The 16,371-nt window shown below is 32.2% G+C and overlaps 7 protein-coding genes and 1 non-coding gene across 8 annotated transcripts; 5 read left to right on the plus strand and 3 right to left on the minus strand.

Moving 5' to 3' along the window:
* Nucleotides 1-1,660: 1,660 nt before the first annotated feature.
* Nucleotides 1,661-2,311, plus strand: TPHA0E01540 (putative haloacid dehalogenase-like hydrolase; the record flags this gene model as incomplete). Its single annotated transcript, XM_003685633.1, has 1 exon — nucleotides 1,661-2,311. The coding sequence occupies one exon, from the start codon at nucleotides 1,661-1,663 to the stop codon at nucleotides 2,309-2,311; it is 651 nt and encodes a 216-aa protein (XP_003685681.1).
* Nucleotides 2,312-4,334: 2,023 nt separating this feature from the next.
* Nucleotides 4,335-5,126, plus strand: ATO3 (putative ammonium permease ATO3; the record flags this gene model as incomplete). The annotated part of the gene is made up of 1 exon (XM_003685634.1): nucleotides 4,335-5,126. The coding sequence occupies one exon, from the start codon at nucleotides 4,335-4,337 to the stop codon at nucleotides 5,124-5,126; it is 792 nt and encodes a 263-aa protein (XP_003685682.1).
* A 280-nt stretch (nucleotides 5,127-5,406) lies between these two features.
* TPHA0Etrna3D lies at nucleotides 5,407-5,478 on the minus strand. The gene has a single exon. It is a non-coding gene; the product is annotated as a tRNA-Asp (tRNA).
* Nucleotides 5,479-6,622: 1,144 nt separating this feature from the next.
* NKP1 (Nkp1p) lies at nucleotides 6,623-7,366 on the plus strand (the record flags this gene model as incomplete). Its single annotated transcript, XM_003685635.1, has 1 exon — nucleotides 6,623-7,366. One exon carries the CDS (start codon nucleotides 6,623-6,625, stop codon nucleotides 7,364-7,366), a length of 744 nt encoding a protein of 247 aa, XP_003685683.1.
* Nucleotides 7,367-8,356: 990 nt separating this feature from the next.
* ORT1 (Ort1p) lies at nucleotides 8,357-9,265 on the plus strand (the record flags this gene model as incomplete). Its single annotated transcript, XM_003685636.1, has 1 exon — nucleotides 8,357-9,265. One exon carries the CDS (start codon nucleotides 8,357-8,359, stop codon nucleotides 9,263-9,265), a length of 909 nt encoding a protein of 302 aa, XP_003685684.1.
* Nucleotides 9,266-9,643: 378 nt separating this feature from the next.
* COI1 (Coi1p) lies at nucleotides 9,644-10,093 on the plus strand (the record flags this gene model as incomplete). The annotated part of the gene is made up of 2 exons (XM_003685637.1): nucleotides 9,644-9,672; nucleotides 9,784-10,093. 2 exons carry the CDS (start codon nucleotides 9,644-9,646, stop codon nucleotides 10,091-10,093), a joined length of 339 nt encoding a protein of 112 aa, XP_003685685.1.
* Nucleotides 10,094-10,440: 347 nt separating this feature from the next.
* Nucleotides 10,441-12,768, minus strand: YRA1 (RNA-binding protein YRA1; the record flags this gene model as incomplete). The annotated part of the gene is made up of 2 exons (XM_003685638.1): nucleotides 10,441-10,908; nucleotides 12,478-12,768. The coding sequence occupies 2 exons, from the start codon at nucleotides 12,766-12,768 to the stop codon at nucleotides 10,441-10,443; spliced, it is 759 nt and encodes a 252-aa protein (XP_003685686.1).
* Nucleotides 12,769-13,962: 1,194 nt separating this feature from the next.
* ARO10 (phenylpyruvate decarboxylase ARO10) lies at nucleotides 13,963-15,918 on the minus strand (the record flags this gene model as incomplete). The annotated part of the gene is made up of 1 exon (XM_003685639.1): nucleotides 13,963-15,918. One exon carries the CDS (start codon nucleotides 15,916-15,918, stop codon nucleotides 13,963-13,965), a length of 1,956 nt encoding a protein of 651 aa, XP_003685687.1.
* Between the last annotated feature and the right edge of the window lie 453 nt (nucleotides 15,919-16,371).

The raw sequence follows: 16,371 nt of genomic DNA on the forward strand, positions 1-16,371 counted from the left end.
TTATAATATATATATATATATATATATATATATATATATATAATAATTTCCAGATGTTGTAACGAAGTGAGAAGAAAATTTTTTCTTCTCAGAGAGAGCTAACTAATATATATGCATATATGCATATATATAATACGTTTTCAATGCCCGTGTGTTAAAGTTTCGTAAAAAATATCATTTACAAAATAAATATGGCTTGGTTGTTTTATGCTGTTGCCGTGTTCGACGGTCGTTAAAAAGGAGAGAAAATGATGGTTTTTGGTTTGTTTGGTCGGGTCAACTCGATTAGTCCTGGGTTTTGTACGGCGCATTGGGTGTTTTGATGTTGGGACATGTCGTTATCTCACGTCCATCACGTGTTTTGTTAGGAGAGAAAAAAGAACGTATTACCGTTGTGTGTAGATTGTGCGGATATATGTGTCAAGTGTCAGGGTATAATCGTGGTCTGCGTGTTTCGCAACGGTGTTCCCGCTGGTTCTGGGGGAGTCGGTTGACGTGACTTGTGCTCGGGGAGAATAGATCTGACAAATCAGTCCACGACGCTCCTGCCTTGTTTGTTGACTGTGTCGTGTTCTGGGCACAGAGCGACATTGAGTGTCTGGTGCATGTCGATGTTCTCACACGGAGACTAAAGCATGTGCGCAGTATCATGATGGATGAGTGGTTTCCGCCTAGGCTGGTGTTGTGAACACGCGGATCTCCTTGATGCACTGCAGACTGGCTTGATATCGGTCCTCGCCTCTATAATTATCGCACTACTGGCTAGTAACAAGAAGGCAAGACAGAACAGCGTTGGAGGTAACGGCGTAGAACGGGTTGTGCACAAAAACCCGCTTGCTGTGAGTTACTGTATCTCTGTGTCTGTCTATGCGGCTGTATTCTAGGACGCGTTGTAATTATGTACGTTCACTCTACATTCGCGGGTTACAGAACAGAACGCATTCCCATCAGACATCATGGAGTTGTCGCGCGCTCAGGGTACAATAGACAGGTCCCCTCATGGGGGGTATGGGTGTTCACTTTTACTACTGCGCGATGCTTTGGTGGTCAGCATATATGACTATTGCCAGTTCTCGTAACATGTTGATGAAGTGAGTTGCCGTTTTAACCATCGCTTCTAACTCTATAGCGCGTAAGCACTATTTGACTAAACGACGATCTTAAAAAACTCTTGGACAGCTGCTTGGTTCAATAGCGTCTGCAGTGTACTGAACTAAACATTAATCGTTACAGTACGCATGTACAGGGTGGAGAGAAAACAGGGCATGCTCTGCCTCCACATTGTGGTGTCTTTACAAGTGTATGTTAACTGTTGGCACGAACCAGTCATCTCAGATGCTGTTAAAGATCGACGCTGTTTTCATTACCAATTCGCAATTAAGTAATCCAGTTATAATGTCACGCTCAATAAAGGACCCTCTCCATAAAGTGCCTTCTTGAAAGTTAGTTAAAAACGAAGAATTTCACCATTTTTTCGGAGGAATCTATTGAACGAATTATTTTTCATCAATTCCATCCGAGCTTTAATAAACTGATATATAAATACAAGTCACGTTATGGAGGTATACTCTCATGCGGAAGTAGTAATCAACATTACGCATTAAAGTATGTCAAATAAGACAAATATTGTTGCATGGATTAAATGCTAAGACTATCGAAAATGACTAACTTTCAATTGAAGGAAACAGTCAGAACTAACAGAATAAAGTCGGTTGTGTTTGACATGGATGGTACATTGTGCCTGCCACAACCTTGGATGTTCGTAGAGATGAGGAAGTCCATTAGTCTGCACGACAAGTCAGTTGATATACTAGATTTCATCAAATGGTTGCCGACTGAAGAAGCTAGGGCAGTTGCAAGCAGTAACATTGCAAGTGTTGAAAACAAAGCAATGTTAGAGATGGTACCTCAACCTGGATTGATTCCGTTATTGAAATATTTACATCAAAATAACATCAGTAAAAATATATGCACACGAAATTTGATTGGTCCAGTCCATTACTTCATATCTAATTTCATTGAACCTACCGTGTTGCAAAATTTCGAAAATATTCTGACTCGAGATTTCGTACCCACAAAACCAAATCCAGATCCTATACTGAACATCATGCAAAAGTTAGACCTGCGAGCAGATGAAATATTAATGGTGGGGGACTCGATGGATGACATGCTCAGCGGCAAAGCAGCAGGATGTACAACAATCTTATTAGAAAATGAGATAAATAAGCACCTCAAAGATACGAACAGGGAATATATAGACATAGTGGTTAAAGATTTATCCGAAATAATCGATATTATTGAGCGTCTATAACCTGACTTGAGATCGCATGTTAACAGTCATAAAATAAACTCACGCAATTCAAAACGGACAAAAAGGTAAAACCGAGATATCAGCAGCTGTTTCAGGGATTGTCTGAGAATATATAGTTACTACATCGGTTTTTACGAGTTAATTAATTAATAATAAGACCATCTATATTTACTATAGTTTCAAACAGGAGACAGCCCGTAAAACTAGCTAGTGTTCCGTATTACCTCTTGGCATATTCACCTTCTAGTATACATAGCTAATATACTTTTATACGGAGATATTTGGCAAGACATAGATATATATATACCTTTCCTAATCGGAAACCAACTGAAGACAGGGTAAAGAGCATGCCACTAGATCCCAATTTTGTAACTGTGGGTAAGATGGAGAAAGAATAGGTACGCTCTATTCGGAAAAAAAAGAAATGACAACACAACAAGCAGGGCAGAAGAATGGACGTACCGGAAGAACACGAATGATAAAATATATATCAAAAGGAAACGCGTGACTACAGGTTGAGGATGATATTCCACTAAAAACCATTTTGTTCGGCCTGATCAAAAAACTGGAATTCCAATTATATTTAATATCATTTTTTGGTGAATTATAAGTTGTTGCACTACTCCATTGCATAAGCAATAAAAAGAAAGCACAATTCTGCTGGTATCTTGAATAACAAAGCATCAGCTACGGCCATGGAAAGCAATACGACTTTAACCCTCAAAAAAATCTGTATTATAATTATTATGTAAAGCGGTACTGTATCTCTCTCCCTTCGTCCCTCTGGCACATACACGCACACGCTCTCTCTTTCTCTCCGCGGCTAAAGAGACCCTCTTTGTTGCCAAAGCGTTAGATATTCATGTCCTCTATAAAACTTATGATAGTACGAAAACGCTGGCAAGAGAGCAAACGCGGAATATGCAGAAAAAAAGAAATTCAATCCATCTAAATTAAAATCTAAAAAAGAGACTTCCCTGGGAGAAGTTAGCGTTGCAAAAAATTCCCAATCTGAGATCTCATCTCACACACAATAAACACAGATACAGTAGTAGAAGGAGAATCTTAATTACAGGTCACAATCCTTTCAGTTGATCTTGTTTTCAATTTAATTTCCTCATGTTGTCAATCTGTACAATGATTTCTGCGTTAATTCGCTATTTCATTTTCGATAGTCCCTCAGTATGATTTGAAGACACATTCATATTTTTCCGTGACTATATGAGATTTCGCAACCGCAAAGGGAAATAGTCCGTTTATTTTTGGTGTGATATCACTGCTATTCCGATATCCCTGCTACAAAACAATGGGAAGTTCTCCAAAATGAAAATGAAAAACATTGTCTGGGGCGAAAAAAAAAGACAAAAAGAAAAAACATCACAAAATTATTTTTTCAGTGTTTTCTATTGTATTTATAATTGTTTCTTTTTCGTTGTGCTGCAAGATTTTTCAAGCTCATCGCCTAAATATCTGGAAAAAATTATTTCTTAATTTATTCATTATTTTTTTACAGAGATTTGGCACATACCTTCAATTGGATTCAGTATTAGGAAGAAGAACGAAGAGACAGTTTGATTCAAATTAACATTGATATATTTTTAAAAATTTTCTGTTTTTTTCTTGGGATTACACAGATAATTATGGTGAGAAGTTAATAGAAGATGCTCTAACATCATTTTTAAAAATTCAAATGACTCTATATGTTAATTATAATGCAAGCTACTTTCCAAAGTGAATGGGAAACAAAAATAAAATAAAAAAACTTTTGATCAAGAATTTCATTGTCTTCCATGTTTATATATAAATAAATATATTTCGATGATGTTTGGTTGTTAAATTCCAAATACTCATTTACGTTCAGCCTCACCATCTGTTTAAAAGAAATAATTCTTTATTTTTTTATTTTGTTACTATCTACTGAGTATTCTTTTTTTAAGTATTTTATATTCTCCCTCTTCCATTCTCTTTAACACCATCAAAAAATACATCAGTAAAAAAACTACATATTTATCATATTATTAAGATGAACAAAGAATCTGGTTCGGAACATGTGTATGACCAATCCTCCTCAAATATTGAAAGGACAACAATCCAAGATATCACCTGTGATGGTGATATCATTGCTATGGGTTCAAATTTATACAGAAAAAGTGATTTAATTAAAATTCTATCAGAAAACAATGGCCTTGCGTATGCTCCTCAACATCAACAATCAACTGCAAGAAAATTAGCTAATCCAGTTCCATTAGGCTTAGCTTCATTCTCTTTGTCTTGTTTGACTTTGTCTTTAGTTAACGCTAACGTTCGTGGTGTTACTGAAAATAAACTTTTGATTTCAACATTTATGTTCTTTGGTGGTGCTATTGAATTATTTGCTGGTTTACTATGTTTTGTTACTGGTGACACATATGCCATGACCGTGTTCTCTTCTTTCGGTGGTTTTTGGATTTCTTACGGTTGTATTAACACAGATCAATTTCATAGTATCTCAGCCTATGCAGATGATCCAGTAATGTTACAAAACGTAACAGGTTTCTTTTTAGCTGGTTGGGTGGTTTTCACGTTTTTGGTCTTAATGTGCACATTAAAGAGTACGTGGGGTTTATTTGGTTTGCTATTCACTTTGGATCTAACTTTCTTATTTCTGTGTATCGGTAATTTCATTGGTAATAACAATGTTAAGATGGCAGGTGGTTATTTCGGTATCATCAGTAGCTGTTGCGGTTGGTATTCGTTATACTGTATGCTTGCAGACTCAAAGAATACATACTTTCCAATACCTGCTACCACTATGCCAAATTTCCCAGACGCTTAATTTTACTAGAAGGGCTAAGCATCAATTACAAGTATTACAATTGTAATTTTATAGACACAAAAAGATAAAAAATTATTATTAAAAAAAACCTTGCATTAATCAATCTTTTACAATTAAAAAAACATAATAAAAATGTATACTTAATATATAATTTAATTAATAAAAATTTTGGTAATTATTTCTATAATGTATGAGTTGATGGGATATAATATGGTAAATTTGGTAATTAAGTCGATTATACTGAGAGTTAACTGTAAAGAAAATTAATTAAAAAAAATACTCCCGGAACGGGGAATTGAACCCCGATCCCGCACGCGACAAGCGCGGATTCTAACCATTAAACTATCCCGGATTCTATTACAGAAACCATCAAATTTAAAGAAAGTTGATGATAACGTGGTTTTGGGTTTGGAAAAGCTCCAAAGTTGTTTGTACTCAGAACTTAAACCCACAAGATATTTTTGTTGGAAATGTCACTGGACGTATAAGTGAATATACGATACCAGATATTACCTTTTTAGGAGATTATTGTTGCAAACCTGAAACAATAGTGCCTGCAAGAATGTAATAGCAGAATTTCTAATGCATAAATAGTACTGTAGAACCATCAGTCTGCCGTACGTGTTCAACTCGACGACGTCGTTTCGTTGGACAGAACGGTAGATTGGAATATTATGTATATATAAACCCCGGTAATCAGTAGTAAATAATTCATTGATCCAGGTCCAAGAGACCAGAGAGATTAATCTAATTATATAGTATATAATTTAACCACATTTTAATATATTAAAGCAATGAATTCAACTATTGAGCAATTTTGTCATATAATTTTACAATCCAATTTGTATTTGATCCAGCGGTTAAAAATACTAGCCAAATATCACACATGCAAACTTTCAAAGACATATATGTAGCTAATAAGTTCTCTGCATCGTTCCTCTGATAAGAAAAAAAATCAGAGCTGCTCTTAAACAAATTCAGAAATTATATTTCCTTCATGTATTTTTGCTTTCAAGTCAAATTAGGGAAGAAAACATTAAAAGTATTTTCATCACCATATAGCATTAATTTAATAAGAATTTATAAGATCGATAACTCCCTTGATTATTTACACTGAGTTCTTCAAGTTAACCTGATGCGTTGACTTTGGATAGATTTTAATTAAAATATTTAGCAAGCGAACATTCTATTTTAGCTATATTTTCAAGTTTTAAAAACATTAAAAAGGATAAACAAGCTATTCTTCTACGTCAGGTGAATCACTTGCACTGCTATTTTATTAATACCAATTTCATGATTAAACAATATCATAGTGTCATTCTTTTAAAGTAATTTAAGGTGCTGTGTTTTCAAATTTATTTAACGCGTCTCCAGCTAGATGCGTTAGGTATAAAAATAAAAGTAAAAAGATGTAAATTCAAATTCAAAAGCCTTGCTAGTTAGCAAATTAATTTGATCAGCGCAAACTGCTACTGCCCCATGACAAACTACCAATAATGTATTCAGAAATCCTTGATTATATTGAAAAGGAAGTTAACAACTCTGTCAATACTTCGATCAATAATATAAGCAAGTTAGATGACATTCCGCATGATTTATTGTACCTGATCACACAAGAATATAATAAAAATCAAGGATTAAAGCTATCACAGAACAAAAAAGATCTACTAGCCAAGAACATATATGACTTGGAACAAGAATTAAGACGTTCACAAATTTTACAAATAAATGAGTTCGTTGGGGAAGTACCTAAATATTCGATTGGTACAGAAATATTGAAACAGAATGCAAAGTCGAAAGATCTAAATGACTCCATATCTATAAACAAATTAATATCTGATATATTCAACTTACCACAAATGTCTTTAGTTCGTGGCCTAGACGAAGATACTGAAGATGAACAAGAAAAAAAATATTTAACGACATTAAATGAATATAACAACATTAGAGATGAGTTAACTAATAAATGTACCGCTATAATATATGGTGAGAGTATCTTAAAAAATATACATGAAGACACTGAAATCTTAACAACTTTATTTAAGGCAATTGAACAATTCCAGGGATCTGAAACTCAAAATAATGGAAATTCAAATCCATCTACATATTTAAATAACTACAATTCAGATCTAAAAAGAAACCTACAAGAACTAGAACTACTCTTAGAAGAAACAGTCAAGTCACGATCTGTTACAAAAGTAACCAAAGAGAAAATAGATACACTTTTTAATAATTTATAGAATAAAGGAATACATCAACCCGTATCAACAAATATAAAAATAGCATTAGTGACCTGTAGTCTCATCTTTGTTGCTAATTTATAAAAAATATCACCTTTTATATATTCAATGCCACTTTCTTAAGATTATTTCAATTATGACTAACATAGTTCGAGATGAGTAATAATTGAAATTTCAAAGTTCGTATTCTCACTTTCTACACAGTTTTCATAGTAAACAAAGAATTTTGAAAAACTTGAAAATTACGTTTCGAAAATAAAAATTATTGTCATTATGAAGATTTAGATAAAACTTTCTTTGTGAGAAGTAGACTAGGTTATGCTGATACTACTACTACCGGAACCAAATTAACAAAACATCTTCTGCATCACCCTAGAGGAACTCAGATATATGCTTCTGATCGATTATCATTTTCATTTGTGTGTAATGAATGAGTCTATGGTTTCTATTGAGTCACCTTAAGTTATTCATCTCTTTACTATTGAAGTTTGCCCACTTTTTCCATTTCTTTTATTAATTGTGAACAAAAGCAAAGCAAAGGTTCCCTCGTTGCTCCTTACATTGACAGAAAAATTGTCTTCACAATTGTAAGTGGCTGTTTTGCATTAGTTTGTGTTGTAACGATACAGTAAGTTAAGCTAATTCCTCACGTGAAAATACATTAGCTTGTTTTACTTACTAGCAGGGAACTCCAGATCAATATAGAAAAAGTTCAATTATCTCATCGGTATCTTATACACATTTATAAATATATAAATATATATATAAGAGCCATTAAAGGGAACCATTATAAGCGAGTGTTCAACATATTGTTCTTCTCCAAAGTAATTGTTGTATTGAACATACATCATAAAAAGGTACTGATTTTCACATAAGGCATCCCATCTATACTCCAGAGAAGATTTTATTTTTTACTAAAAATAAGTAAATATCTGCATTTATTTTTTTCATTCATTTACTATCATTTGCATTTTACAGCATATATCATACATGTCTGCTGATTTGGAACCAAAACATTCTAGTGTTGAACTAAGTCAAAACGATGCCCTCACCGATATTTTTTATGGATCAATTGCTGGGTGCTTAGGAAAAATCATTGAATATCCATTTGACACAGTGAAAGTTAGATTACAGACCCAAAGTTCGACATTGTTTCCCAATACTTGGTCTTGCATAAAGTACACATACAAGAATGAAGGGATTAGAAGAGGTTTTTTCCAAGGGATATCTTCACCTCTAGTAGGAGCAGCTATGGAAAATGCAGTTTTATTTCTTTCCTATAATCAATGCTCAAAATTTTTAGAATCAAGATCTAACCTTCAATTGTCATCATTACAAAATATCATCGTCTCAGGTGCGTTTGCTGGCTCGTGTGCAAGTTTTGTACTTACCCCTGTGGAGCTAATTAAATGTAGATTGCAAGTTTTAAACATCCATAACGCAACTAATGTGACGATAAAATACTCTAATAAAATACTTCCGACCATTTTTGATGTGTTGAAGTCAAACGGCGTGTTTGGTTTATGGAAAGGTCAATCAAGTACCTTCATTAGAGAATCTGTAGGTGGAGTGGCATGGTTTTCTACATATGAATTACTCAAATCATCGTTGCTGAAAAGAAGACAAAAGAAAAACCCAGAAATCAAAGATAATTGTACTTGGGAATTGTTAATCAGTGGTGGTTCGTCAGGATTAGCATTTAATGCTACCATATTTCCTGCAGATACGGTCAAGTCGGTAATGCAAACTGAACACAAATCACTCACAGAGGCCTTTAAATCTATTATGTTAAAACAAGGTATTAAAGGATTTTATCGTGGGCTTGGTATTACTTTAATAAGAGCTGTTCCAGCAAATGCAACGGTATTTTACGTTTATGAAACCCTATCCAAGATATAGTGTCAAAAATTATAAACATACTACACATCCCTAATTATTTTAATTGAACTACAAAATTAACTTAACCACTTCTTTCTATGTGAATATCATCATTACATAATTTATAGCATTTAATATACTCCATTCTTGCAAATTTTATGATCATTGCATACTCTTTTAGATATATTTTCTTTATTGCCTTACTGTTTTTTTGTTAAATTCGGGCAATTGACTTTATTATAAGGTTAGGAAATACAACTTAAAAAAACCCATTTGGTATAAAGACAAGGGTTGAAAGAAACAACGATGGCAAAGACAATCCATACTCTGCTATATACTCAATTTTGTAATAGTTGAATAAACTGGGACAAAAACAATTATTATACACATATCTACAACATGAACTCCAATGCTTTTGAAGCTTTAGGGTATGTATTTCATCAAATCTTATGAATAAAAAATCACCAGAAATTATATATTTTCAAGATTAAACTAACATAGAAAATTTATTGCTCACTGTGGTAAGGATATTAAAATAGGAAGAAATTAGCAATAATCACAGTTATAGGATTTGGTGCATTGTTTGTTGCTAAAAACAATGTCAAATCCAAAAAGGCCTCTAAGTTTCAACCAAATGTAAAAGTTTCAGCTACTGAACAAAACACTGGCGATTATTATTCAAATTTAGCCAAAATTAAACCAGGATTTCCTCTCCCTAAGGATGATTCTTCTGATGCTGGAGGATCTAAATATCAGAGAAAGAGTAAGTATGAGGGATCAGGTAATAGTTATTTGAGTAGGAAAGGGGGAGATCGATTAGGATTTTTAGATAGAAGAGAGAACGACTAACTGCATATGATTTCAATTTTACCTTCTAGTATTAACTAGAAATTAAACACAATTAAATAATATTCTGTTTAATATTACTGTATATACGTATCTATCAAAAAGCGTACATGTTACATAAAGTTTTACATAATTAATCAATAGTAAATTTACCCCGTCAGCATTTTAAAGATTACAAAATCCTTGATAATAATAATTCATATATTACATGTTAAATATGTACAGATGGTTACTTTATATACAAATACGTATAAAATCTAATTTTATAGATCACCATCTAGCTCACAGCACGATTAAAACTTAAATTATAAAAAAACGTAAACAAAGTACTCATTTCGTGACCATTATAATTATTTCTTTTCTTCAAAATAGTCGGCCATTTCCTTGTCTAATTCTTCTAAACTTTTCTTGACTGGCTTTTCTCTTCTCTTTTGCTTTTCAGCCTTAGCAGCAGCAGCTTTTCTAGATGGAGCTCTTTGTTGGCCCCTTTGTTGAGGTTTTTGTTGGCCTCTTTGTTGAGGTCTTTGTTGGCCCCTTTGGTGAGGTCTTTGTTGGCCTCTTTGAGAAGGAACACCTCTTGGTAGAGCGGTGATTCTTTCGTTTAAGGTTCTAACAGGTTGAGCAGTTGGATCGATGATTAAGTTTAACTTTAATCTAGATCTACCACCATCAATTGGGGCACCGTTGAATTTGGCTACAGCTCTCTTAGCCATTTCACCATTTCTGAAAGTAATAGTAGCCATACCGGTAGAATTACCTCTTTCGTTGTAACTTAGTAAAACTCTTTGGACACCACCAACTTCAGAAGAAAAAAATTCCTATAAATTAATGAAAAATTATTAAATAAATTAATAATTTAAAAAATGTTAGCAAAATTGAACCATGTCAACAGTAATAATAATAATAATAATAATAATAATAATAATAATGAACAGCGATTTCCTTTTATCTGTTTTCAAGATTATTCCATATTAAATGAACGTTCATTATAATCAAAATATTAATATTAAACCACTCTCCGATTCCAATCATATAATATATTTCATTTATATCTTCATTACCTTTTTACCCATTGATTTCTTCATTTGGATATTCAAATAGTCCCATCGAGATAGGCATAAAAATCATCTAATCTTCAATCATATTTACTATCAAATATATCCCAGTTTCTAATTAATCGAACAATACTATCATAATAAAAGTTAATCGCATAACGGAAGCAAGTATAATTTACATAAGTCACGCAACTGTTTCCCCAAAATACTGATAAGATTGAAAGATTACAAAATTAATTGATCCTCCATACTTATCAGGCTTAAATGACTTCATAATACAGGCTTTAATATCTTTGTTAATTTGGAAAACTTTTATATCACTAATGATTGCCTTCATTAGATGATGATCATTCAAATAGTAATCAGACTTTGATAACTTGAATAATTTAAAATTATATTATCACTGCCACTAGCAATTTATTTTGAAAATATGTATTATTGCAGTGCTATTATGATAGCGTTTCAATATTAGAAGACCGAGTCAAAAATATTTAAAATAACGCTTTGATATCTTTTATTTTCTTATTCAATTATCAAATTGAAAAGGTGATAATAAGTAAATGATTAGAAAACGGTCTTAGCAGATGAATTATTATTTTGAATAATAATGTGTGAACTCCTAACAATAGAACAAAAATAAGAATACTACCACGATAGCCCTTACTATACGTGGCATAGTTATTTCCAAACTCTATTGTTAACTTGAAATCCACATGATGTATATTGTTAATATCATTCAAATATGTTTCTTTTTCTTTTTCTTTAATTTACAAGACAATATGAAAGGTGGTAAAAATAAATCAACCATGTTTGTTTAGAGTCTTTATTAAAAAATCAAAAAAAAATTTACTAAAAAACAAAATCAGTAATTGAAATACGTATCCATACGCAGTTTCGATCAGTTACAACCGTTTTGATAATTTTTTGCTTTTTATTTTGAACTCTCAATGAATTTATTATCCTCTCTTTGTAAATAAATAAAAAAAACCACAACATTCAATGATTTGAAGATAAAACAAATATATCACACTCACATACAAGAAAGTAAAAACTTTTGTTGTCCGATTCTTTTCTTTTTCTTTCTGTATTTGTTAAACCATTAAAGAATAACAAATATAAAAGTCATAATCAATATGACAATAAGAAAGAATCGAATATACAAATCGAATAGAATAATTCAGTTCCTCCGAGTTCAGCAACTTAATAAATAGTAATGATTGCAAAAACTCTTATTATTATTATTATTGTTGTTATTATTATTATTAAAAACATGAAAATAATATAACGATACTATTTTCATGTTTTAATATTTTTTTAAATCTTTTAACATACTCTAACAGCATCTTGTTTAATTTCTCTTGGTAAGCCTTCGACGTTAACTCTAGCTTCTTTTGTGTTCTGTAACAAAGCAGCGACTCTTTGAGCAGCATTAACTGGAGCAGCAGCTCTTTGAACTCTGGCTCTAACATTTCTTTGAGTTAAAGCAACACGACGGCCGGCAACAGCATTCTTAGCTACTCTTCTTGGACCGGCAGCACGACGAGTGTTAGTGATTCTAGCTCTGGCTGGTTTCTTACGAGAACCGATAATTTCATCTAAGGATTTATCTAAAGCAGCAGACATCTTTAATATAATATCTATATTTATTGGTTTTTCTGGTACTTCTAGTCTTTTGGGAAAACAGGACAGTATACTACTTTATTTTTCACAAAAAGGCAACGGAAACTAAACTAATAGAAAAAAAGTACAATATTAATTTAATTATTATTTGAAAAAAAATATTGAAATTTTCCTTCAAAATAATATTTATTTTCGTTTCCTCTCTTTTTATATATTAAAATTTTCTTGGTCGAAAAGAAAAAAAGCAATAAAACCTTTTTTGACAAAACACAAAAACGATATAAATTGACTTTCTCATATTTGGATACAAGGTCGCCGGAAAGAAGAAAAGCAGAAGAAAGAAATTCTAAATTTTTTGTTAAGAAGACAGAAAAAAACGCACACACAACAACAATTTTGACCCTCTGTACAGAAGAAAGTGGGCACTGCAGGAAAAGCTATAAACAACCCTTACAATGTCCAAAGCCCCTTTACATTTTTGTTCGGATTTTTCTCTGTTAATGTTATTGTTGTTGCCGTCCTTAATATTTACTTATTATAACAGTCACTGAAAGTACGGCAGGACCAGATGCTCTTAAGCGTAACGGTGTTCACCCTTTTCCCGTAACTCGTGCACAGAAACGCAGAAGCACAACGCTTACAAGCTGGGTGTACGTAGATGGTGCAGTCTTTCGGTACGGACGTTTTTTAGGGATTGTTTTTACGAAGAAGCGTAAAGGGCAGAGAGAAAATGTACACGGTATTTAACGCAGTTAACGCTGAGTTACCCAACTCTTTCCTCTTTTGGTTGTTGTTGTACGGTGGATTCTCAGTTATGTACCGTATTGGAATTAAATTGCGAGACAGAGGGTTCATATTTAGTTCTTCTTGCAATTCTCAAAAGAAGAAAGAACGAATCTGTTGAAAATCGTTATTATTAGCTAAGATCAGCGATGATACTGATTGTTCCTTCTTTGCCTTGTCACTTCTCCAGGTGAATTATACGATTGTTTACTTACAAAGTAATTTTATACGAATCTCTGAAACACTCTATTTAATTTCTCTGGAAATAAATACATTGATATATATATTTACATATAGAGAGATACATACATTTATATATATGGACCTTCACAATCAATAGGTGTCACAAACAAAAAAAAAGATCCCATTATTGTATTGCGTTTTAAATCATATGTACATATGCATGTGTGTATGTTAATCTGAAAGCGCTTTTGCAGTTGCCCTTTTCTTCATTCTATCCATGAAATCTTGTAAAATATGTGGAACATCAAGCCTACCTAATTGAACTTCGATAAAATTTAAACTATCTTCATTGAAATTATTTTGTTTAATTTTTGTCAATAAATTTTTAAATTCTTGTTGTTCTGTAACTTTATATGTCTTAATAAATGATTTTATATTAGTTTCAAAGGATTTAATTAACATGGTCCAATTCCATGGTTGAATATCATTATAATCTCTTGTAGGTCCTCTAATAGCCCTTTCAATTGTATATCCATCATTATTCCATAAAAATATACTAATTGGAATTTTATATCTAATCAATGTGGATATTTCCTGAATAGTCATCTGTGCAGCACCATCTCCTTCACATAAAATCAATTTTGGTTGAGTCTTTATTATGCTGTCATCTGGTTTTATATGAATATTTGGATAATCTTTCATACCAATACCAACACCTAGTGATGCAGGTAACGCCATACCAATTGATAAGTAAAAACTTTGTGATATATATTTAACTTGTGGCGGCAACTGGTAATCACGAACGGAAAATTGGAATGTGCCGGTGTCACACAGTAAAATATCACCAGGATTTAAAAGTTTTAATATTGCATCCTTAATATAATCTTGTGTTATGACTTTGTTACTCTTTTCATCGTCACTGCATTCAGTTTGTATATTCTTGGAAATATATGGATAGTCAAATAGTAATTTTGATGTATCAAGTATTTTATTCAGTCTTTTCAATACATGAATAAAATTTAAATTTTTATACAGGTCAACTCTGCTAGTGGAATTATCTTTAATCTTGATATAATTTGAATGAAATTCAATAATTTTAGCATTTTTAGGGTAATAATTTTCTAGAGTATACACACCAGAATTGACTTCATTAGTATCAATACCAAAGTGCAATATTAAATCGCATTGTCTAATTTTATCATTTACTTCTTGCTTCCCATCGTCACCACTAAAAAGACCAATATAATTTTCATTAGCTTCATTTATTATTGATTTACCCATAATGGTAGAAAAATTCCATATCCCTGTGTTTTGAATCAATTCATTTAATATTGTTGTTCCACCAAACCTATCGACCAATATATCACCAATAATTGCTGGTCTCTTACTTTGATAAATCAGGTCTTTAGTAATTTGGGTAAGTCTATCAATGGAGTCATATGAGATTGGAGAAGGGATAATAGAATCTTCAAGAGTTATTTTTGGAACCAAAAATAAATTAGCATCACTTACCATTAAATTAGAAAATTCTTCTGGAATAAATAAAAATCCAGGCTTAGAATTTTTAAAAATGTCCCTCAATAAATCATCAAAGTCATCACAGGCAGTTGCAATATTATCCAAAAATTTTGTGCTACAGGAAATTTTATTATCAATCATGTCTTTACATATTTGATAGTTTGGAGCTTGCAAGTTAGCGTTCTCTTTGTTTGGAATCAAATGATGAAAATTTCTGCCGCTTTTCATTTTATCCTGCGAAACGACACCTACTATATGTAGTAATTTTACATTTTCTGTGAAGGCACCTGCGATACCATTGATAGCGCTTAATTCGCCAACACCATATGTGGTTATCAAACAACCAATCTTATTAGTGTATCTAGAGTATCCATCGGCAGCATATGCCGCGTTCAATTCATTACAACAACCTATCCACTGAATTTCATTAGGAGTAATCGAATCCTCCTCATCATACATTTGTTCTAAAAGATTTAAATTATAATCACCAGGTACACCAAATACAGATTTAGTACCACATGACTGTAGTCTTCTAAATATATATTTACCAAAAGGAATTCTATTTGGCGTACTTGTAATAAGACTACTAATTGTCATTTTATTGGAATGTTCATTCAAATCAGAGAGACTTGTATCAGAATGAACAACATCTCCTAATACTGGTGCCATTTTACTTTGTGCGTACAATTCAGCGTTATAAGTGTTTCTAGTGTATTATGTTTTTGAAATGTATTAAAGAATCGAAATACAAGAAGTAAAATGACATAAGAAAGAGTAGTTATGATAATTTAAAATTTATATATTAAACAATATAAGATGCATTTATATACATTTCTAAATTAATGCATGTAATGGAAAATATTTCGATACCTATGAGGTCGATTGTTTTTTATTCTTTAGTTTATACACAGTTTCTCATCACCTATCAACAAACGTCATTAGGTTACTAGCTGCAAACTTTAAAGTAAATAGTTCTAGTACAGTTATCGTATAGTTTACAGTATGATCATCTTTAAAATTATATATCGACATCCATCATCAACTCATCATGTTGTATATATTTATTATGCCGTGAATAACCGAAATAACATTTTATATGAACATGGAGTTCATGCTGTATCG

Source organism: Tetrapisispora phaffii, chromosome 5 (genome assembly GCF_000236905.1).
Source record: "Tetrapisispora phaffii CBS 4417 chromosome 5, complete genome".
Taxonomy (NCBI): Eukaryota; Fungi; Ascomycota; class Saccharomycetes; order Saccharomycetales; family Saccharomycetaceae; genus Tetrapisispora; species Tetrapisispora phaffii.